The sequence below is a fragment of the Sinocyclocheilus grahami genome, unplaced genomic scaffold (genome assembly GCF_001515645.1).
Source record: "Sinocyclocheilus grahami isolate Dianchi unplaced genomic scaffold, SAMN03320097.WGS_v1.1 scaffold677.1, whole genome shotgun sequence".
Taxonomy (NCBI): domain Eukaryota; kingdom Metazoa; phylum Chordata; class Actinopteri; order Cypriniformes; family Cyprinidae; genus Sinocyclocheilus; species Sinocyclocheilus grahami.
This window is the reverse complement of record NW_015505856.1, coordinates 471,541-491,184: the sequence shown is the minus strand read 5'-3', so window position 1 is coordinate 491,184 and position 19,644 is coordinate 471,541. Positions and strand designations below refer to the sequence as shown.

Below are 19,644 nucleotides of genomic sequence, written 5' to 3'. Positions count from 1 at the left end.
GGACGTGACTCAGTTTAAACACTCATCAGCAGAAGCCCTGATCGGCCTTCATTTGCTCGAAAAATGCAGCAGAAGCAATTGTTATCCACATGCATTAAATAAGGGAACTTCTTTTTGCTGTGTCTCTTTTTATTAACAATTACAAGGTCTTTGTTAGTAATGCTAAATTGGAAATGAGGAAGGGATGTGGTTTAATTTGCAAGCACAAAGCTGAAATGTGAAGTCCATAATTTTTTATAAAGCACTTACACTAAGTCTTCCAAAAAAAGTGTTATTTAAGCAGTAATTGTGTTTAAATCATCAGTTTTGTGGTGGGACTACTGTTCTAGGCAGATATACTTCTAGTGTCCCAGAAATCGTGTCAGCTGACCTATATGGTTCACCCACAGGCCAGAGTTTGTTTCTTCATCAGATCTTCATCACACAGATTTGGAGAAATTCAGCATTCCATCACTTGCTCAGCAATGGATCCTCTGCAGTGAATGGGTGCCGTCAGAACAGCTTATAAAAACATCACAATAATCCACAAGTAATCCACACCACTCCAGTCCATCAATTAAAGTCTTGTGAACTGAAAAGCTACGTGTTTGTAAGAAACAAATATAGCAAGTTTTTAACTTCAAACCATTGCTTCCAGCTAAAATACAAGTCCTCTATCCATAAGATTACTTTCTCCAGTGAAAAAGACATCTTGTCAGAATCAGGAGAGAAATATGCACAGATCAAGCACCGTTTACAAGCAAAAACAGTCTAAAGCAGTTCTAAAATGTCAGTGGATTTTGATGTGAATGGACTTTTTCCATTGGAGGAAGTGTTATTTTGGATTATTGACTTGTATTTTGTCCAGAAGCAATGGTTTAACCTTTTCACACGTGCGATTAAAATATTCCAGCTGACCCGACCAGCGTGAGTTTCTTTAGGCAACTGTTATTATAGAATGTATCTCCTTGTTTCCATGGCGACGCGGCATGCTTATCATGTGACACACCACAGTATGGGGAGTATGGGGAGTATGGGGGGTATGGGGGGGGGGCGGAGTCAAAAGTACTCCAAAAGTACTTCATTTAAACAATTATTATCAAACAATTATATTAATTTAGTAACATAAATATATCTTAGTGTAGGCTATATCCTTAGAGTTTTATAATTCATTATCTTGTTGTCGATCCACCAGTTCACATTTACAACTGCGTGTTTTCTGCATGAAAATAAGGGTTGTTTTGGCTCTCTAAACAGAGCAGAAGGGCTTTTTGAAAAATGCTAATTCATTCTCTGCCAGCAGGTGGCGCTTTTCGCCAGGAATATAGCCGTTTCCCCGGTAACTGCAGTAGACAAAGCAGCGGGGCACCTGACTTTGAAACTTGCAGCGCTCATATTTAATCAATTAAATAGCCTTTTGAAGTGTAAGCTAAATCTCAATTTACATGTATATTTCGTTTTTTTTCACTGGAGCACCACCCGATTCTTCTCCTCCCATTTCTACCAGTGATCCTGGTTTCTTTCCCGCGGTACTTCCTGTGCACATATCAATAGCATCGCTGGGCTGTAGGTTGTCAAGTTGAGGGGATAAATGGGTTGAAATTTGTATGCGTCGATCGTGTGAGAAAGATACGTTTCATACAAGATCTGGCAACTGGACAACCTTGGAATTTGTTGTCGTGATTATTCATATAATGAGGTTTGGCCCATACAAATTACGGGTGTTTTACCGGAAGCGAATGTAGCAAACATATAAAATACGCCCAGTGGGATCTTTTTTTTTAAACAGAAAATATGGGTGAATCCCGGGAAAAACGGGAGGGTTGATAGGTATGACTATAGTGATCACACCGGTATGATCATACATGTCAAAGGGTTAACGTTAAAACGTCTTAATGACGGATTTGTTTCTTACAAGCATGCAGCTTTTCACTACACAAGACTTTAACTGATGGACTGGAGTGGTGTGGATTACTTGTGGATTATTGTGATGTTTTTATACAACCTTGGAATTTGTTGTCGTGATTATTCATATAATAAGGTTTGGCCCATACAAATTACGGGTGTTTTACCGGAAGCGAATGTAGCAAACATATAAAATACGCCCAGTGGGATCTTTTTTTTTAAACAGAAAATATGGGTGAATCCCGGGAAAAACGGGAGGGTTGATAGGTATGACTATAGTGATCACACCGGTATACCGGTATGAGTCAAAGGGTTAACGTTAAAACGTCTTAATGACGGATTTGTTTCTTACAAGCATGCAGCTTTTCACTACATCACTACACAACTGATGGACTGGAGTGGTGTGGATTATTGTGATGTTTTTATCAGCTGTTTGGACTCTTATTCTGACGGCACCCATTCACTGCAGAGCATCCATTCGTGAGCAAGCAATATTGTTTTTAATTTCTACAAATCTGTTCTGATTAAGAAACAAACTGAATTTTCAGTAAATTTTCATTTTTGGGCGAACTATCCCTTTAACCAGCCAGTGTAAAACAAGGCTCTTGCACCAGCTAGTTGAGCACCAAACCAGTACTAACCAGTCAGGCTTACAGGAAACCTTGTCAGATATCCTTACCGTTATCCTCTCATCTCTGTCGTCTATGGTCACTCCATCTTTCTTCCAGGAGATGGTGGGTTCTGGGTGTCCGCGGGGTGGCTGGCACTCCATGACCGCTGGCTCGCCCGCTGCCACCATCACGTCCACAGGGTTCTGTCTGAAATCATCTCGAAGAACTGATAAAAAGAGAGAAAGAAAAACAGATATTAGAAACACGAACAGCATTTCTATCATGAAATCACTCAAGTTAATGTTTAAAGGAGAGGAATAACAAATTAGAAACCACGAGAGGAACATTTTTCTACTCTTGCCCAGCACAAACCACCACTAATCTATTTCAAACATACAAAGATTAAACCTAAAACTTCTGTTTACATTAGCTAGAGAGGCACAAAGAAGGGTTTGAAACATAAAGTGCTCTTCCTGCGTGTAAGTGATATTAATGTGGGACACAAGTGAGCAGTGAAGATCGAACATTCATCTAAACCACTGCTCAAGTGCGCAATAACATCTAATATCTGCTCACACGAACGAGCTGTATATTTGAGAGTTAGCCTTCTGATGGATTCGCTTAAAGCGTTCCCATTAATCCAAGACAGCATTCCTTTCAGTGTCATTTAGATACTGTACAGCAGCACATTAGATTAGTCCATATTTAATCAATTAAATAGCCTTTTGAAGTGTAAGCTAAATCTCAATTTACATGTATATTTCGTTTTTTTTCACTGGAGCACCACCCGATTCTTCTCCTCCCATTTCTACCAGTGATCCTGGTTTCTTTCCCGCGGTACTTCCTGTGCACATATCAATAGCATCGCTGGGCTGTAGGTTGTCAAGTTGAGGGGATAAATGGGTTGAAATTTGTATGCGTCGATCGTGTGAGAAAGATACGTTTCATACAAGATCTGGCAACTGGACAACCTTGGAATTTGTTGTCGTGATTATTCATATAATGAGGTTTGGCCCATACAAATTACGGGTGTTTTACCGGAAGCGAATGTAGCAAACATATAAAATACGCCCAGTGGGATCTTTTTTTTTAAACAGAAAATATGGGTGAATCCCGGGAAAAACGGGAGGGTTGATAGGTATGACTATAGTGATCACACCGGTATGATCATACATGTCAAAGGGTTAACGTTAAAACGTCTTAATGACGGATTTGTTTCTTACAAGCATGCAGCTTTTCACTACACAAGACTTTAACTGATGGACTGGAGTGGTGTGGATTATTGTGATGTTTTTATCAGCTGTTTGGACTCTTATTCTGACAGCACCCATTCACTGCAGAGCATCCATTCGTGAGCAAGCAATATTGTTTTTAATTTCTACAAATCTGTTCTGATTAAGAAACAAACTGAATTTTCAGTAAATTTTCATTTTTGGGCGAACTATCCCTTTAACCAGCCAGTGTAAAACAAGGCTCTTGCACCAGCTAGTTGAGCACCAAACCAGTACTAACCAGTCAGGCTTACAGGAAACCTTGTCAGATATCCTTACCGTTATCCTCTCATCTCTGTCGTCTATGGTCACTCCATCTTTCTTCCAGGAGATGGTGGGTTCTGGGTGTCCGCGGGGTGGCTGGCACTCCATGACCGCTGGCTCGCCCGCTGCCACCATCACGTCCACAGGGTTCTGTCTGAAATCATCTCGAAGAACTGATAAAAAGAGAGAAAGAAAAACAGATATTAGAAACACGAACAGCATTTCTATCATGAAATCACTCAAGTTAATGTTTAAAGGAGAGGAATAACAAATTAGAAACCACGAGAGGAACATTTTTCTACTCTTGCCCAGCACAAACCACCTCTAATCTATTTCAAACATACAAAGATTAAACCTAAAACTTCTGTTTACATTAGCTAGAGAGGCACAAAGAAGGGTTTGAAACATAAAGTGCTCTTCCTGCGTGTAAGTGATATTAATGTGGGACACAAGTGAGCAGTGAAGATCGAACATTCATCTAAACCACTGCTCAAGTGCGCAATAACATCTAATATCTGCTCACACGAACGAGCTGTATATTTGAGAGTTAGCCTTCTGATGGATTCACTTAAAGCGTTCCCATTAATCCAAGACAGCATTCCTTTCAGTGTCATTTAGATACTGTACAGCAGCACATTAGATTAGTCCAATGCTTTAAATTATATACACATGACATGGGAAAAGCACACGTGGTGAAACATAGCAATTTTAAATTAGATATTTTCCAAACCTAGTCAATGTCAAATCAAAATGAACCATATTTGCTTTTGCAATGCACATTTCTGATGTTTTTATATACCTTTATTTATTTACATTTAAATTATATATATACACTACCGTTCAAAAGTTTAGGATCAGTAAGACTTGTAAAGTTTTTTAAAGAAGTCTCTTATGCTCATCAAGGCTGCATTTATTTGATCAAAAATACAGGAAAAAAAACAGTAATCTTGCAAAATGTTATTACAATATAAAATAATGGTTTCTATTGTAATGTATTTTAAAATATAATTTATTTATGTGATGCAAAGCTGAATTTCCATCAGCAATTACTCCAGTGTAAAGTGTCACATGATCCTTCAGAAATCATTCTAATATGCAGATTTATTATTAGAATTATCAATGTTGGCAACAGTTGTGCTGCCAAATATTTTTTTAGAAACTGCGATACTTTTTCCAGGATTCTTTGATGAATAAAAAGTTAAAAAGAACATAATTTATTCAAAATATAAATATTTTCTAACAATATAAATCTTTGCACTCACTTCTTAACAATTTAACACATTCTTGCTGAATAAGAGTTTTAATTTCTTAAATAAAAAAGAAAGAATAAAAATTTACTGACACCAAACTTTTGAACTGTAGTGTATATTGTTAGAAAATAATTATATTTTAAATAAATGCTCTTCTTTTTAACTTTTTATTCATCAAAGAATCCTGAAAAAAGTATCACAGGTTCCAAAAAAATATTAAGCGGCATAACAGTTTCAACACTGATAATAAATCAGCATATTAGAACTATTTCTGAAGGATCATGTGACACTGAAGACTGGAGTAATGATGCTAAAAATTCAGCTTTGCATCACAGGAATAAATGACATTTTAATGTATATTAAAATAGAAAATTTACATTTTACATCATAATAATATTTCACACTATTTCTTTTTTTCCTGTATTTTTGATAAAATAAATACAGCTTTGATGAGCATAAGAAACTCCTTTAAAAAAACATAAACAATCGTTCTGATCCCAAACTTTTGAACGGTAGTGTATATATATATATATATATATATATACATATATATACAGTGGGTACGGAAAGTATTCAGACCCCCTTAAATTTTTCACTCTTTGTTATATTGCAGCCATTTGCTAAAATCTATATATATATATATTTTTTTTTTTTTATTATTATTATTACTTATTCACATGCAAGTAGCACAGTTCATTCAAGACTTCAGATATTTCAGAACTAAGCAGATATCAGTATTTCTCCCCTTTTCATTTCAGGTACATGTAAGTCAACAGAAACACCACTTCTTTCGACTCTCACGCCCCTGAATGTGTTCCTGTCGGCACGATTAACCTCAGCGCTAGATCAAAGTGAGATGCTCAAGGTAACCTGAACTCCTGACTGCCTCCCAATTCCTTTAAGACTTTAAGCACTTAATTGGCCATATGATTCCAGTTTCTACTGCTTGTAATGTCACAGCAGGTAAAAGTCCCCCTTTACCCCACTGAAAAGAGTTGCAAAGAAATTGAAATAATTTCTTCTCCTCCTCTCTCCCTCTCTTTTTCGTCATTTCTCTGTAACAATCTCTCAAGCATATTCCTTCCAGCCAAGGATTTCATTTCAATTAGGAAAGACACACATGTCCAGCAGAAGATCACTGGCCGGTGGAGAGAGAGATGAGGGTCACTGCCTAATGTGAACTATGTTTGCTGTCCGTGGATCAGCTCTGGGATTCTGATTTTCTCACCGGATCAACAAACTTGGGATTGAGTTTGCACAGTTGTGTGAAACCAGCCCACGCTTGATTTGCACCCTGAGCTGAGAAACTTGATAACCTGCTCACTATCTAACAGGGCCTTGTGGGGAAAGTTGTGTGTGTGTGTGTGTGTGTGTGTGTGTGTACATAAATCAAGTTCTGAACATGTGTCTACAAAATGGGAATAGAGTCCTGGAAATGATATAAACCACTGAAGTGAGACAGAAAGAGTGATGGTAAGAGAGAGAGAAGCCAAGCACTTCACTTTAAAGAGACAGTTAACCCAACATAAGTAATATAACCTTCTTTTGTCTGTGAAACACAAATGATACATTTTTGAAGAACATGTACATTAAGACTTGGATTATACTACAAATATACTACTCATGATTACTTTTATGATACTTGTATGGTGTTTTGCATCCTTTTTGAAGCTTGAAAGCAACTATTCAGTGTAACTGTATTAAAAACGGACAACCAGTATATTGTTGAACATTTCTCTACTTGTGTTATACTTGTGGACCCAAGTCAGAAATCTAAAAAAAAAACTATTTAATGATGTTCCAAAAAAAATTTGTTTTAATTTAAATTGTGCTTCTTTAGCTCAAATCACATTGGTTGTACATCCTAAATAAATAAATACAGTAAATAAATACTCACCTTTAATTACATTATTAATTATAAAATATAGGTCAAATCAGTTTTGAATGAGCTGGATCTCATACCAAATACTACTGATGCTCAGACTCAAACTCTGCTCAGCTTCTTCACTGCTATCCAAATCCTCACATTGTACTAAACGTGGCAACCCAAACGTGGCTGTTCAGTTTCCAGAATTTGCAGAACTTTATGCTTCACAGAAATTCGAAACAGATGTGGCGATGTCAAATTAAAATGAGATTTGCGTTGATATGCCTCCGACATTAATGAAATGAATATTTAATACCACACGCCGGCTACAGAGGGATGATAGTATGAGCTCTGCTGGGCGGAAATGAAATGGATTTTGCTGAGCCACCACTGAGGGTTTCTGGGGTGTTCTACTGGAGCCATTGGGGAACTGGAGATTTGCTAAAAAAAGCACTTCAAAAACCCAGAGCTGGCAAAGACGAGGGGAGCTTTGTCAAGAACAGGATTGTGGGCCTTTTCCACCGGGAATCTACATACCCTTGAAGAGAAACCATGGGGAATGATCGAAATACAGCAGTTAAATAAGCATAAATGTGTATTATAATCACCATATCTACATGCTTAGAAGCTTACTGAACATTATCATGCTGGAAGGACTAACATATATTGTGTTTTTGGATGCTGGTTTGTCCACACTAGACTGCCTAACCACAGCTAGAATAGAATTATAGGCCATTTTAAACTAGAAAAACTACAATAATTGACCGGCCCAACTAGCAAGAACCTGGTTCTCCACTATCTTATCCAGCAAAACCAATGTGTTCAGCAAAAAGAAATATGGTTCACCGAATTATTCAGGTTTGTAGGTTTCAAACCATGCGGAATTCTGCTATAGAAATGGAAAGGAACTGCAAACATCATCATGTTTCATTACTTCACCCAAACAATCAATAACTTCTTGCATCTGTCCAATTGAGCATCACGTACAGGACGAAATGTCACTGGGACGAAATTACGGAATCGTGAGAATATTTGGAGAAACAGAAACGAGAACGTGGACGTCAGTTTTGCGAGAACAATTCCACATGAACAATGTGCATATGCGAACGCAATCGTTCCCAGATGTGAACCCACAGAACACCACCGCACTTTCCCTCTCTTCCAGATCATCTGTCCACATGGTGCCTGCTAAACATAATACAAAAATGGAGAGATGACAAATTAGAGCGAGACCTCATTTAGAACGCTCTCCTCACCCTGGGTCACCGCTCCATTGCAGCACAGATTGAAGCTGGAATTGTGCCAGTCGCTGGTTATCCAACACTTGAGACCACCCGCTAAAAGAAAGAGTACTGAAGAATGAAGAGCTGAACGAATATGCCAGAAAAATGTTTATGTGTATGTCTGCCATTACAAAAGCTACTGTGGCGGCACCATGGAATAATGACAGCATCAGATGGCAATACCACTGTACTTTTGATAAATACCATAGAGATGGACCAGATTAAAATTCTAGTTGACACACCGATAATTATTTTTATAGCCGATAAGCGATAAATGGCTGATAATAAAATCCTTCTACTTTATCAATAAATAAATAAGTAAAATAATAATAATAACAAAATAAATCAATAAATATTCAAATTGCTCATTGAATAATAAAACTAGAGCCCGACCGATATATTGTTTTGCCGATATTATCGGCCGATATGAGTCTGTCGCCGATATATCGGTGAATATGCCGCCGATATGAATTTTTTTTTACAGAACATATAATGCAGATAAAATGCTTGAAATGGTGCAATTACTTAGTTTGTCCAGCAGTGCGCGATATATATATATATATATATATATTTGTTTTGTTCAAAATAATCTGATTTTGGAGTTTGACAATGAGCACATTGCAACCATGCTTGGGACGGCCCACATAAACGAGCAAAAATGCTTTACATGTCTTGAAATAATAATTTCTAAACATTATTCACCTGTTCCTCGTTGTTTCTCATTAAAATGAATTAAAATAAATAGTGTAAATTACATCGCTAATGTCATAGAATAGCACATTGTAACGCAGTGTTACAACGTGCCCCATCTGCGCAACTGGAATTTAAAACTGGTTAGTGTCTTCTGCTAGTAATCAAAGCATTAAAAAACTATCTGAACTGATAAATTACAGATTGGAGATTAAAATAATAGCAGATTTGTCTAATTTTAAATGAATAATAAAAACTGAGATAACAAATTTACTTAAGCCAGAATTTAAATGTTACTATGGTAAAATAAATATTCAAGCTACGTGTGTTACAACTAACACCCTGTTACTTTGTGCATCGCACTCATCGCAAGTTTATTGTTAAATTGTTAAATGCCCTTACATATCTCTGTCACCATTATAAGTGTTTGATCACCACATTTGAGTGATCATTGCAAAAAATTTGTTTATGTATATATATTTTGTTTATGTATATACTGTATTCTATATATAGTACCAGTCAAATGTTTGGACACACGAATGGGAAAGTGTCCAAACTTTTGACTGGTACTGTACTATAATATACACAGAGTATCAGCCGATATATCGGTATCGGCCTTTTTTTTACTCCCTAATATCGGTATTGGCCCCAAAAAACCCATATCGGTCGGGCTCTAAATGAAACAATATAACTTTTTTATAATATTGAAATTATTTTATTATTATTACTATTATTAATAATTCAATTTAATATTTTGTATGAATAAATACAAATAAATGACTAAAAACGATCAATTGTCTTACATGCTACAAGTGAATTATACTTATACAACATTATAATGCATCTTAATAATATAAAGTTAAAAATGCATAATATTTTTAAATTTGCAATATTATATTCAACAGCGTTATTAAATATTTTAGTGTTTTTAAAAATTGCATTTAAGTGTGCTGTAGATGATGTTAATCCAAAAAAAAAAATACATCCACAAGTAATTATCCACCCAACTAAATTTATTTTCTTAATGTATTCTCCTGTTCTTTTTGCGAATGATTCATCAGCGCACAACATTTCCAAGAAAAGACAATAACTTGCTCTCCTATAAAATGACTTTGCATTTAATTGATGTCACATAGGCTGCACAGGCTATCGGTCAATGCCATTTAGCTATTTAGTCATTATTTTTTCAAACTAGCATTCAGTCTGGCTCCATTCTGGTTTGTAATGCACACATTTCACAATCTAATCACTTCCTGATGTCAACCACAAGCCCAACATTAATTTTTTCATGTTTCACTCAAATTACAGCAGTAAAATGAGCTACAAATGGCACAAATACAAATATATAAAGCCCAAATTGGCATTCAAACTACTGCTAGCCAAACATCTACAGGACAATCATTTCTAGTTTACTTCCACCTCCCCAAACGCCACTGTTTCTCCCTCCATTATTTTCCACCAAACCATCATGAGTGCCCACCTCATTCATCACTGCCTGATGCTTGAACCCTTTCCACTGTCTGTAGGGTCTCCGGGGCCAGTGAGGGCCAGAACTTGCCGCTGGAAATGCACTTTAGCGAGGACATACTATACTTGCCTAGAGTCTCAAAGAGCGGATCGATACACTGCTCTCAGAGAGCAGAGAGCTGAGAGGAGATGGGGGATACAAACCCGCTAGTGCATTCACAGCGAGTCAACCCTGCCTGGAGCTGCTGCGTCCGCTGGTGTTTACAACTCTCGCTCTTTCTCTTCAGCTCTCCGCAGCTGATACTGCTCTCCTGGTGAGTCTCGACTTCAAAGGAAGGCCCCCAGCTACGGTGCGTTAACCCCCTACCCCCTGCAAGGTCAAGGTCTTGTGTGCACGGATAAGGTGTCTCTGAGGGTGCGTTCACACTTGGTTCGCTTGCCTGGTCCGGACCAGAGTTCGATTGCCCCCCCCTGCCCCCACTGGACTGCGTTCATATTATTTTATTTGGGTCTGAACCGTGGTTTGTTTGCGTCATCAAGCCAGCAGCTGTTTACCCTGTTGCTTAGTAACGCAGGAGAAGGCGGCAAATGCATAACATTGCTCTCTGCACTTTTATATATTTACGTTTTTGAACCGTTCGTTTTGTTTACAAAGCTTTAGTGCATATTGACACTTACGTCTATCTTACGAATGTACTGCAAATGATCTAAATAATGCTGAAGGCGAACAGACATGAGATATACAGCTCTCTGTTTGCAGCACATCAGTCACGCTATTTTTATCAAATAATACATCATTAATAGCGGTTCACCTCAGCGATTTGGTACAATTGTGTTCACATCAGCAGCGAACCGCATTGGAGTTCACATGAACCGTACCCCAGACCACCCTTTATAAGCGGACTCGGGTACGGTTCATGGGTGCGCACCCGAGTTCGGAAGACAGCGTTCACATCATCCAAACGAACCGAACTCTGACGTCAATCGAACCCGGGTGCGCACCAAAAGTGCTAGTGTGAAAGCACCCCGAGGAGACGGGATTGCAGGGTGGGGTCTCAAAGGTAACGAAGCGATATCGAAAACTTCTATTGAGCATGTGCGAGAGTGTATACGGCAGTGTTAATTTTGACAGCTAATTTTGATTTAGTTTTAGTCATAGTCTTTTGACTAAAATGCCATTTAGTTTTAGTCATATTTTAGTCACCTGAAGTGTTTTTAGTTTTATTCTAGTTTTAGTCGACTAAATTTACAGTAAATTTAGTCGGCTAAAATCTAATGGGTTAAGTTACAGTGTAATGCATTTATTAAGCATTTCGCTAAAATTTCTAAACTCATTATATAGGTTTGATATTAAGGTTTCATCATGATAGACACCGATTTAACTACGGTGACACACAACATGCCTTCATGTTAAAATTAAATAAAACATTGGTTGTTGTCCCTTTAAAACCAAATGCACAGCTGCAATGGATGCAATGTACTGATACACGTTCTCCCTACTGTTTACGTTCACTTAAGACGTAATCAACTGTGTTTACGTGAATACTCATCAAAATGAACAATTCAACATAATTTTGTGTGTAATTCTCCATTAATGCGACGCGAAAGAGTACTCTTTCTGCGCTTTCTGTGTATGCTTCAGTGTCTGCGCTCTGAAAACCGGACCGAAATTAGTTCTCTCTTGCGTTGTCAGATTTATCTATATGTCTGCTCTTCTCTTTCTCCCACATATTTTATGCAATGTGCAGCAAGTGTATTTTAGCTTATGTCCCGCCGGCTCAAACGTACGCATCTAACCTCCTAACCACGCAGCAGATTCGTTCTGAAATTGAATGAATCTCTTCCCAAATCGTCCCTCCCTAACATTTTCGTCACGTTTTTATTCGTTGACGAAAATGTCAATATATTTTCGTCATAGTTTTTGTCATTCAAAACGAGTTTTAGTTAGTTATGGTCTCGTTGTCGTCAGTGAAAAAAAAGTCGTTCACGAACATTATGATGAAAATTATTTGTCAACGAAATTAACACTGGTGTACGGCATCTGGTGATCGGGTAAACAGTGCCATACGCTTCAGCTACGCGGAAATAAACAGAGCGTACGTAAACAGCAATGAACGAATGCTCCAAAAGAAGCACCCAAATACTTAACCAGCACGGCTGACAGTGTTTCAGATCAAATCTCCCTATCGCTCTCGCAGTGACCTCAAAACGCAGCCTGTTCTCTGATGTGTGTGTGGAAATAAAGGCTTCTTTTCAACCCCTCCACAGTCTGTTAGTCTTCAGGGGGCCTGTGGAAATGAAACAGCAGGCGCATGATTTTACTGCCATATGCTTTGCTTGGTGCTGATGAAGGACAAGTTCTCCCTTAACTATTCAATTACCTAGTGACCTGTTTTTTTTAGGGGTGGCAGACACGGTACAGGACATGTAGTGTACTTCAGTTGGGTGATTTAGAGAGTCTTATAACTCATTTGGGAGCACTAAAGAGTGTTAACATAGAGAAAAAAAAGTTACATTAGGACGAAAAGACTTGAGTTGGGAGACTATGCTGAACTTTCCCCAACTGGCCGGTTCCAGCAAGAAGGGATTACGAAAGAAAAAAAGGGAAACTCCAATCAAGAGATATAAACAATGATGCTACTATCAATAAACACAGTTGAGGGAAACATCGTTTCGGTGGGCGTCAGGGATTGAAACTTATTTGGCCTAACTGGCTACGATTATGAAAACATTTAACTAGTCGCTGGAGATGCCAAATGAATATGGAATCGAATGGAAAATGTTTCGGTTGATTAATAGTCCTTGTCAGGTTTTAGTGACCTGTTATTTTAGGGTGGTGGACTAAGAAAAGGGCTAATTCATCAAGTCTAGAGGAAGAGGACCTGAAAGGAAACAGCTATTGATAGGAGCAACGGCGACCCTAAAAAGCACAAGAGACAGAGAGTCTATTCACGATACCTGTTTATTAACATGCTCAGAGCTGTTTCATAGGTACTCGAAGAATGACAGGAGGTCACCAACCCACGTTTAGGGTCATGCTAAGCGTGTAGCAAGGCATTCTGAGAAAATGGACAGTTCACAAGCTATATCATCATTTACTTATCTTTCCAAACCAGAACACTTTCTTCTGTGGTCGCCATTGACTTTTAAAATATATTTTGTGTTCATACAGGTTTGGTTTGGCTTGAGAGTAACTAATAGAATTTTCATTTTTCAGTGAACTTTCTCTTTAAAAGAGCTAAAACGAACAGTACTATATCATATATCAGATATAACTGGCTTGTTTTTGAAAACACACTGTTTTCATGGTCTCCAATCGCTTTATTTTTTTTAACCTCTGAGGCAAACGAAACACGAAGTAGCTATTAGTTTAATCAAGCCTTTGTCACATTTCCCACAGTGCTCAGCGCCCGCTGTCATTAACAGAAGCGCCGCGAGGTGTGTGTTCACAATCGTCATCAAACAACAGGGTTGCACTGACGGCGAGGGGGTGAACAAACATTGTTGTAATAATAACACAACGCTTTCAAATATACTGTCCAAACAAGTTATATCGGCCCACTTGAGTGGTGCTGGTGTTTTGTGTGAAGGGCTTTTTGTCAAGAGCAGTGCAGCAGAGCGTTTGACAGGTCCTCATGTAGCTACGAGGGTAAACAGCCACAGCGGAGAACAATGAACGACAGTTTAAATTAGTGGACGCCATGAATAAAATGAGTCTCACTGAAAATCGAAGACAAATTGGATTAGACTTTAACATTTTCTGATCAAAATGTGAAAGGTGTTTGCATGTGCAAAAGACACGGTCACAATGTTAGAGTGCTGTGGGTGGTAGATTTATGATATGATTCAAGTCACTTTTGATCATCCGTCAGCCAAAAATCATAATAGGTCTGATCCCTTTGGAAAAAAGAGAAAGTAATATCAATACAAGCTCAAGGAGTCACATTATTTGATTTTTACATCGACACATTTATGCACATTCCACCAAAATGCTGGGTGGAAATATCAAGACGCCAATCCACCTTTTTCTTTAACGCAGAAGTAAGCCTATGGGTGAGACTTCCGGTTCATTAGCCGCTATAGGTAGACAACAAGGAGAATAACAACGTGCAGTAAACGGTAAAACTGTTTGCACTACAAACCAGTGTGTTCATAATTAAGATACTACATTAAAATAATATGATAAGACACACCAACTTTCAATATCAAGCAGCAAAACTGACTGTTTTGTTCAGCTAAAAATAGCTGGACGGAGTGGACGCAGATGAAACCGGAAGCCAGACCCATAGAATTTACAAATGGCCCATATTTACGACAAGAAAAAGGTGGATAAAACTGCATAAAAAAAAACTGTGCAGAATTTAAATGGAAATGGAGCTCAAATAAATTGTAATACTTAAGATTAGTAATAAAATAAAATAGTAAAATAGTAAAAACAGTAAAAGCCAACAAATATTTAGGAGAAGTATTAACATTCCTCATGGATAAAACAGGACATATTTTGGGAAACCTTAATCAGCAATAAACCAAATTTTGCGGCTACATTTGGGCTTTTGTTAGAGCTCTTCGGGTCAAACATTCATCTCCAGTTTCTACTTGCAAAATTGGTGGCGGGACAAATGCATGATTTGTTTAGAAAACTACAGTTGAGCAAATGAAAGCTCTTGTCAATGCGAACACAGGCGTACTGTTGTCTGTTCCAGCTATTTTCCTCCAAAATGAAGCATAAATGCAGCATGCAGACATTGCTTAGGGCACGGCGAGCAGGACGACCTCTACAGCGCACGCAGAGGGGCATCGAGCCCCGGGGACCGTAACATAAGCCTGAGGTCTTCAGAAACACACACTTACACACACACCACAAACTACTCTACAAGTTTTCCTCTGTGGTTAGATAATGGTGTAGACACGGGTCAGAACTTCCAGTGTTGGGTTTTCTTTTGTTTGGAATAAAATTGTACTGCTTATTGGCTTGATTCGGAGCTTTATTCTTATGCTTTGCACCAAAATTGCGATTTGCCGCATACATAAACAATCTGATTTTCATGCATAAACAAATAGGCGAAATCAGACAAAAGGATTAGATACTACAAGCTTTGGGCAACCATCTCGACATATTTGCAACCAAGAGTAACGACCAGAAATAAATGTGTGTGTGTGTGTGTGTGTGTGTGTGTGTGTGAAAGATTGGAGCAGGAAGCGTGCCAAGAAAACCCAACAGCTGTAGTAGTTATCCAGCCTGTGTGCTGTTTCCATCGTCTTAAATACAGATACACATTTTCTTTTTTTGGGAGCCAAAGCCATAAACACCAAACACATCTTCATAAATCCACATAAAATGAACATAAATACGTATACAAAAGTAGATTGTGCGTCTCATAGCAGCGGGAGAGTGGGTTAATCCAGCTTTGCTCCGACCGTGTTCTGGTTTCCCATCAGAAGACTCTGGAGACGTGGGTCTGGAGATCAGGGACTGCGGTGAGCTGCCAGTACAAATGTATTATTTATTCTTAAGGCCAATACTGAGTCTTGGCAGCATGACGGGTAAAGTGATATATCAGGACATTAAGTTACAGCGCGATCGCTAAGAAAGGATCAGTGGTTTTAACTAAGTGCTGGTTACCACTTTGGTTTGTTTTTCTAACATTTTTTCGGTTTGTTCAGCAAAAATATCCCAAGTACCAAGTAAGAAGATCAGCCAGTGAGGTCTTCTTAAAGGTGCACTCAGTCATTTGTTAAATTAAACATTTTACACAAAGGAATGCAAAGGATTTCTGTAAAATAATTAAAAATGATGCATTTCAGTTATATATAGTCTGTTATATTCAACAAGGATTTGACTAATACAACTCACTTTATCTCATTAACCTCCCTATTACACTCTCTATTCTAATTCTATTCTTTAAAAAAAATAAAAATAAAAATATCCCTTTTAGACTTGCACTCTATTCATGTGCTGCTTGTTTTCTTAAAAAAAAACTTGCTTTCTAATCTTTTTGTATTCTATCTGTTTTCTGTTCATTTATTATACAATTAACAAAAGCAAAAAAGACCTCTAACACTTGCTCTATTCTTTTTGTATTCTATCTGTTTTCTTTTTATTTATTATATTATTTAAAAAACCCTTGCTACGTGTACTGCGTTAAGCTAACTGACTAGTTATAGCACTTGTATATCATTGTTCTTTTGTTGTTTTTGATTGCTTCCATTGTCCTCCTTTGTAAGTCGATTTGGATAAAAGCGTCTGCTAAATGACTAAATGTAAATGTAATGTACTACTATCACGGCTGATGGCAAATAGTACATTTCTACCAAAAAAAAATAAAATAAATAAAACTTTTTCATATTATAAAACTTACTTTTATGTGACAAATGTCATTGTTCATCGCCAATAATTCACATTTTAGAATAAAAAAAATCTGATGAGGAAATACAACAACTTTGCGCTGTGGATTGCCGGATCTGCTTTCACCATGGACAAAGCGGAGTACAGACCGGGGTCGTCACATGTGGTTGCCGCTCCTTCGTCGAATCCACCGGCCGCGCCGTTCTCAAGCCCACCGGCCTCCGCTCACTCAAGCCTGCCGTGTGTGATGCTGTGTGTTTCGTTGTGAAAGCGAAACTACTTTGTTTAGCCTTCCAAAAGAGGACACGACTAGAAATCAGTGGCTAAGTTGTATTTACAACACTGTTCCAGAACAGTTCAACCCAATTATTCAGATGTGTGCAGCACAATTTATGGAGGACTGTTTCCTGATCCTAGAAGAGTAGACTACAATGCCGGCTGTTCTGACTCACAGACTGTAAGTAGGTTTTCATATTTAAAGGATTTGCCACTGATGATTCAAACGCGAGTTTTGAGCAGTGTAGAGTAGCGCTTGTTGTTTGTCATTTCTCCGATCACAAATGCAGACATGGTTTTATGTTTACGCGGCACGATGCAACGTGTAAAAAGTCAGTATAAGTCATTACAATCCATAATTATATCCCCACTGAATGCAACAAATGCCTAATTTATAATGGGTTTGAATGTTTTTGTCTCGTCGTTCCGGCCGGACAGGGCATCACAATATGGTAAGGGGTGTAAGATTTCCATCACACACTTGAGGTATTCGGCCAATCACAACGCACTGGATAGCTGGCCAATCACAGCGCACCTCGCTTTTCAGACTGATGAGCTTTTTAAAAATTGACGTGTTTCAGAAAGGTGGGGCATAGAGGAGAAACAATAATGTACAGTATGTGGAAAATAATGTGTTTTGAACCTTAAACTGCATAAACACATTGCATTACACCACATACACCAAATAATATTCTTTTTAGCAACATCACATGACCCCTTTAAATTAAATAAAAATGTTTATTTTGATTGTGCAGCTCAAATTTACTGCCTTGTTTTATTTTAAAATAAATAAATAAATAAAATATTCTCTGTTTATTTTGATTGTGCAGGTCAAGTTTACCACCCTGTTTTTTAAATAAAATAAAATAAAATAAATAACATTTTATCTGTTTATTTTGATTGTGCAGCTCAAGTTTACCACCCTGTTTTTTTTAATAGAATAAAATAAATACAATTTTCTCTGTTCATTTGTTTGTGCAGTTCAAGTGTACCACCTTGTTTTTTTAATAAAATGAAATTAAATAAAATTAAATTAAATACATTTACTTATGAGCAATACATTTTTAAATAAAAAAGCAGTAAAAGACAAAAGATAAAAGACAGTAAAAGACGTATTTTAAGAGGTATTAACATTCCACACGACTCTCAACACAAATTTAAAGCCTTGTTTTCTCATATTGGTGTGCTAAAATGTATGCCATACATTTCAAGTGGAATAGTCATTATTCCAGCAGTGAATTCTGGGAAGATGAGGTACAGTATAAAATATTGTAAAGTCAGTTGGTAGAAAAAACAAAGCTGGTTTTGAGATTTTAGTTTGTTGAGATCATTTGTATCCATTTGGCAATGTGTATCTGTAACTAATTATTTTACAAGCTGTTTTTTCGAACTATCGAACGGTCCGCGTGCGAGAGAGAGAACGGGAGAGAGTGGGTGACAGATCGTAATGCACTGAATAGGATGAGAAACTGGGATTACGTCAGTCACATGAGGAGGAAACATAATACAGGCTGTTTTACTGTCATAAAACACTGTTGGACAAAGAGAGAAAAGAGAGAGAGAGAGAGTGACAAAGAGCGAGAAGGTTACAGTAAGACAGACACTGATATTCACTCAGGCTATGCTGGTAATGGAACTCTAGCCTACTACTTACTGAAAACTCTGCAGTTTAAAATACTAGCATTGCATACTAGTTTTAAAAATAGTATGTGAAACAGTAGCCATTATTCAATGGCTTCAAATTGCTGTCACATTATCTTGTGAGTCCAGTTATCATATCATATAAAATACACTTATTTTGTACTTTAAGCCCAGTTTTGTGTAAAAAGATATCACATTTGGCAAATGAGTCAAGAAATTGTAAACAATTGCAGTTGATATTACATCCAGTTGAACTCATGCACATTTGAGCAAAAGTAACATACAAAATTAGTAAGACTAGTATGCTTTTCTAAGCTTAGTCAGATCTTTTTTACTCAATTCAGCAGCTGAAGACACTGCAAACAGTGGGATCGACTGTCTGAAACAATCTGTCAGGTCACTGGATAATCACAGCTACTTCCATAAGCGATTTTTACTAAAGCCTCCTCACCAAACCTCTCAAACAAGGAGCAGCAATTCTGCATCTTAAGTAAACAAGGATGTTGCTTTAATATTGCAAAATTCGTTACAATATTCCCAGAGCTCCACAACAAAGCCAAACATTGTCGGAAGACTGTGGAAAACTGGGTCGCAGGTCATCTCAGAATCCGCCACTGAGGAAAGCCATAGATTTATCTTCCTCTCGTTTTACGGCAGACTTTGTTACTGTTCATCGTAAAGACATTCTGCTGTATGATCTGATCACTACCAAAATATAGGACTACTAAAATCCGGAATATTCCTAAAAATGTATGGTGCTGAGCCAGGCTTTTCCCCTGATGTGACTCCTTGTT

At 37.7% G+C, this 19,644-nt stretch overlaps 1 protein-coding gene across 1 annotated transcript in view; it reads right to left on the bottom strand.

Annotated features, from left to right (window-relative positions):
* LOC107559192 (roundabout homolog 1) overlaps positions 1-19,644 on the bottom strand; it is a 296,974-nt gene that overhangs the window by 51,036 nt on the left and 226,294 nt on the right. Inside the window, exon 6 of the mRNA XM_016242952.1 lies at positions 4,046-4,203. Within this exon, the coding sequence (XP_016098438.1) occupies positions 4,046-4,203 (158 nt within the window). The remainder of the gene's footprint in view (positions 1-4,045; positions 4,204-19,644) is intronic.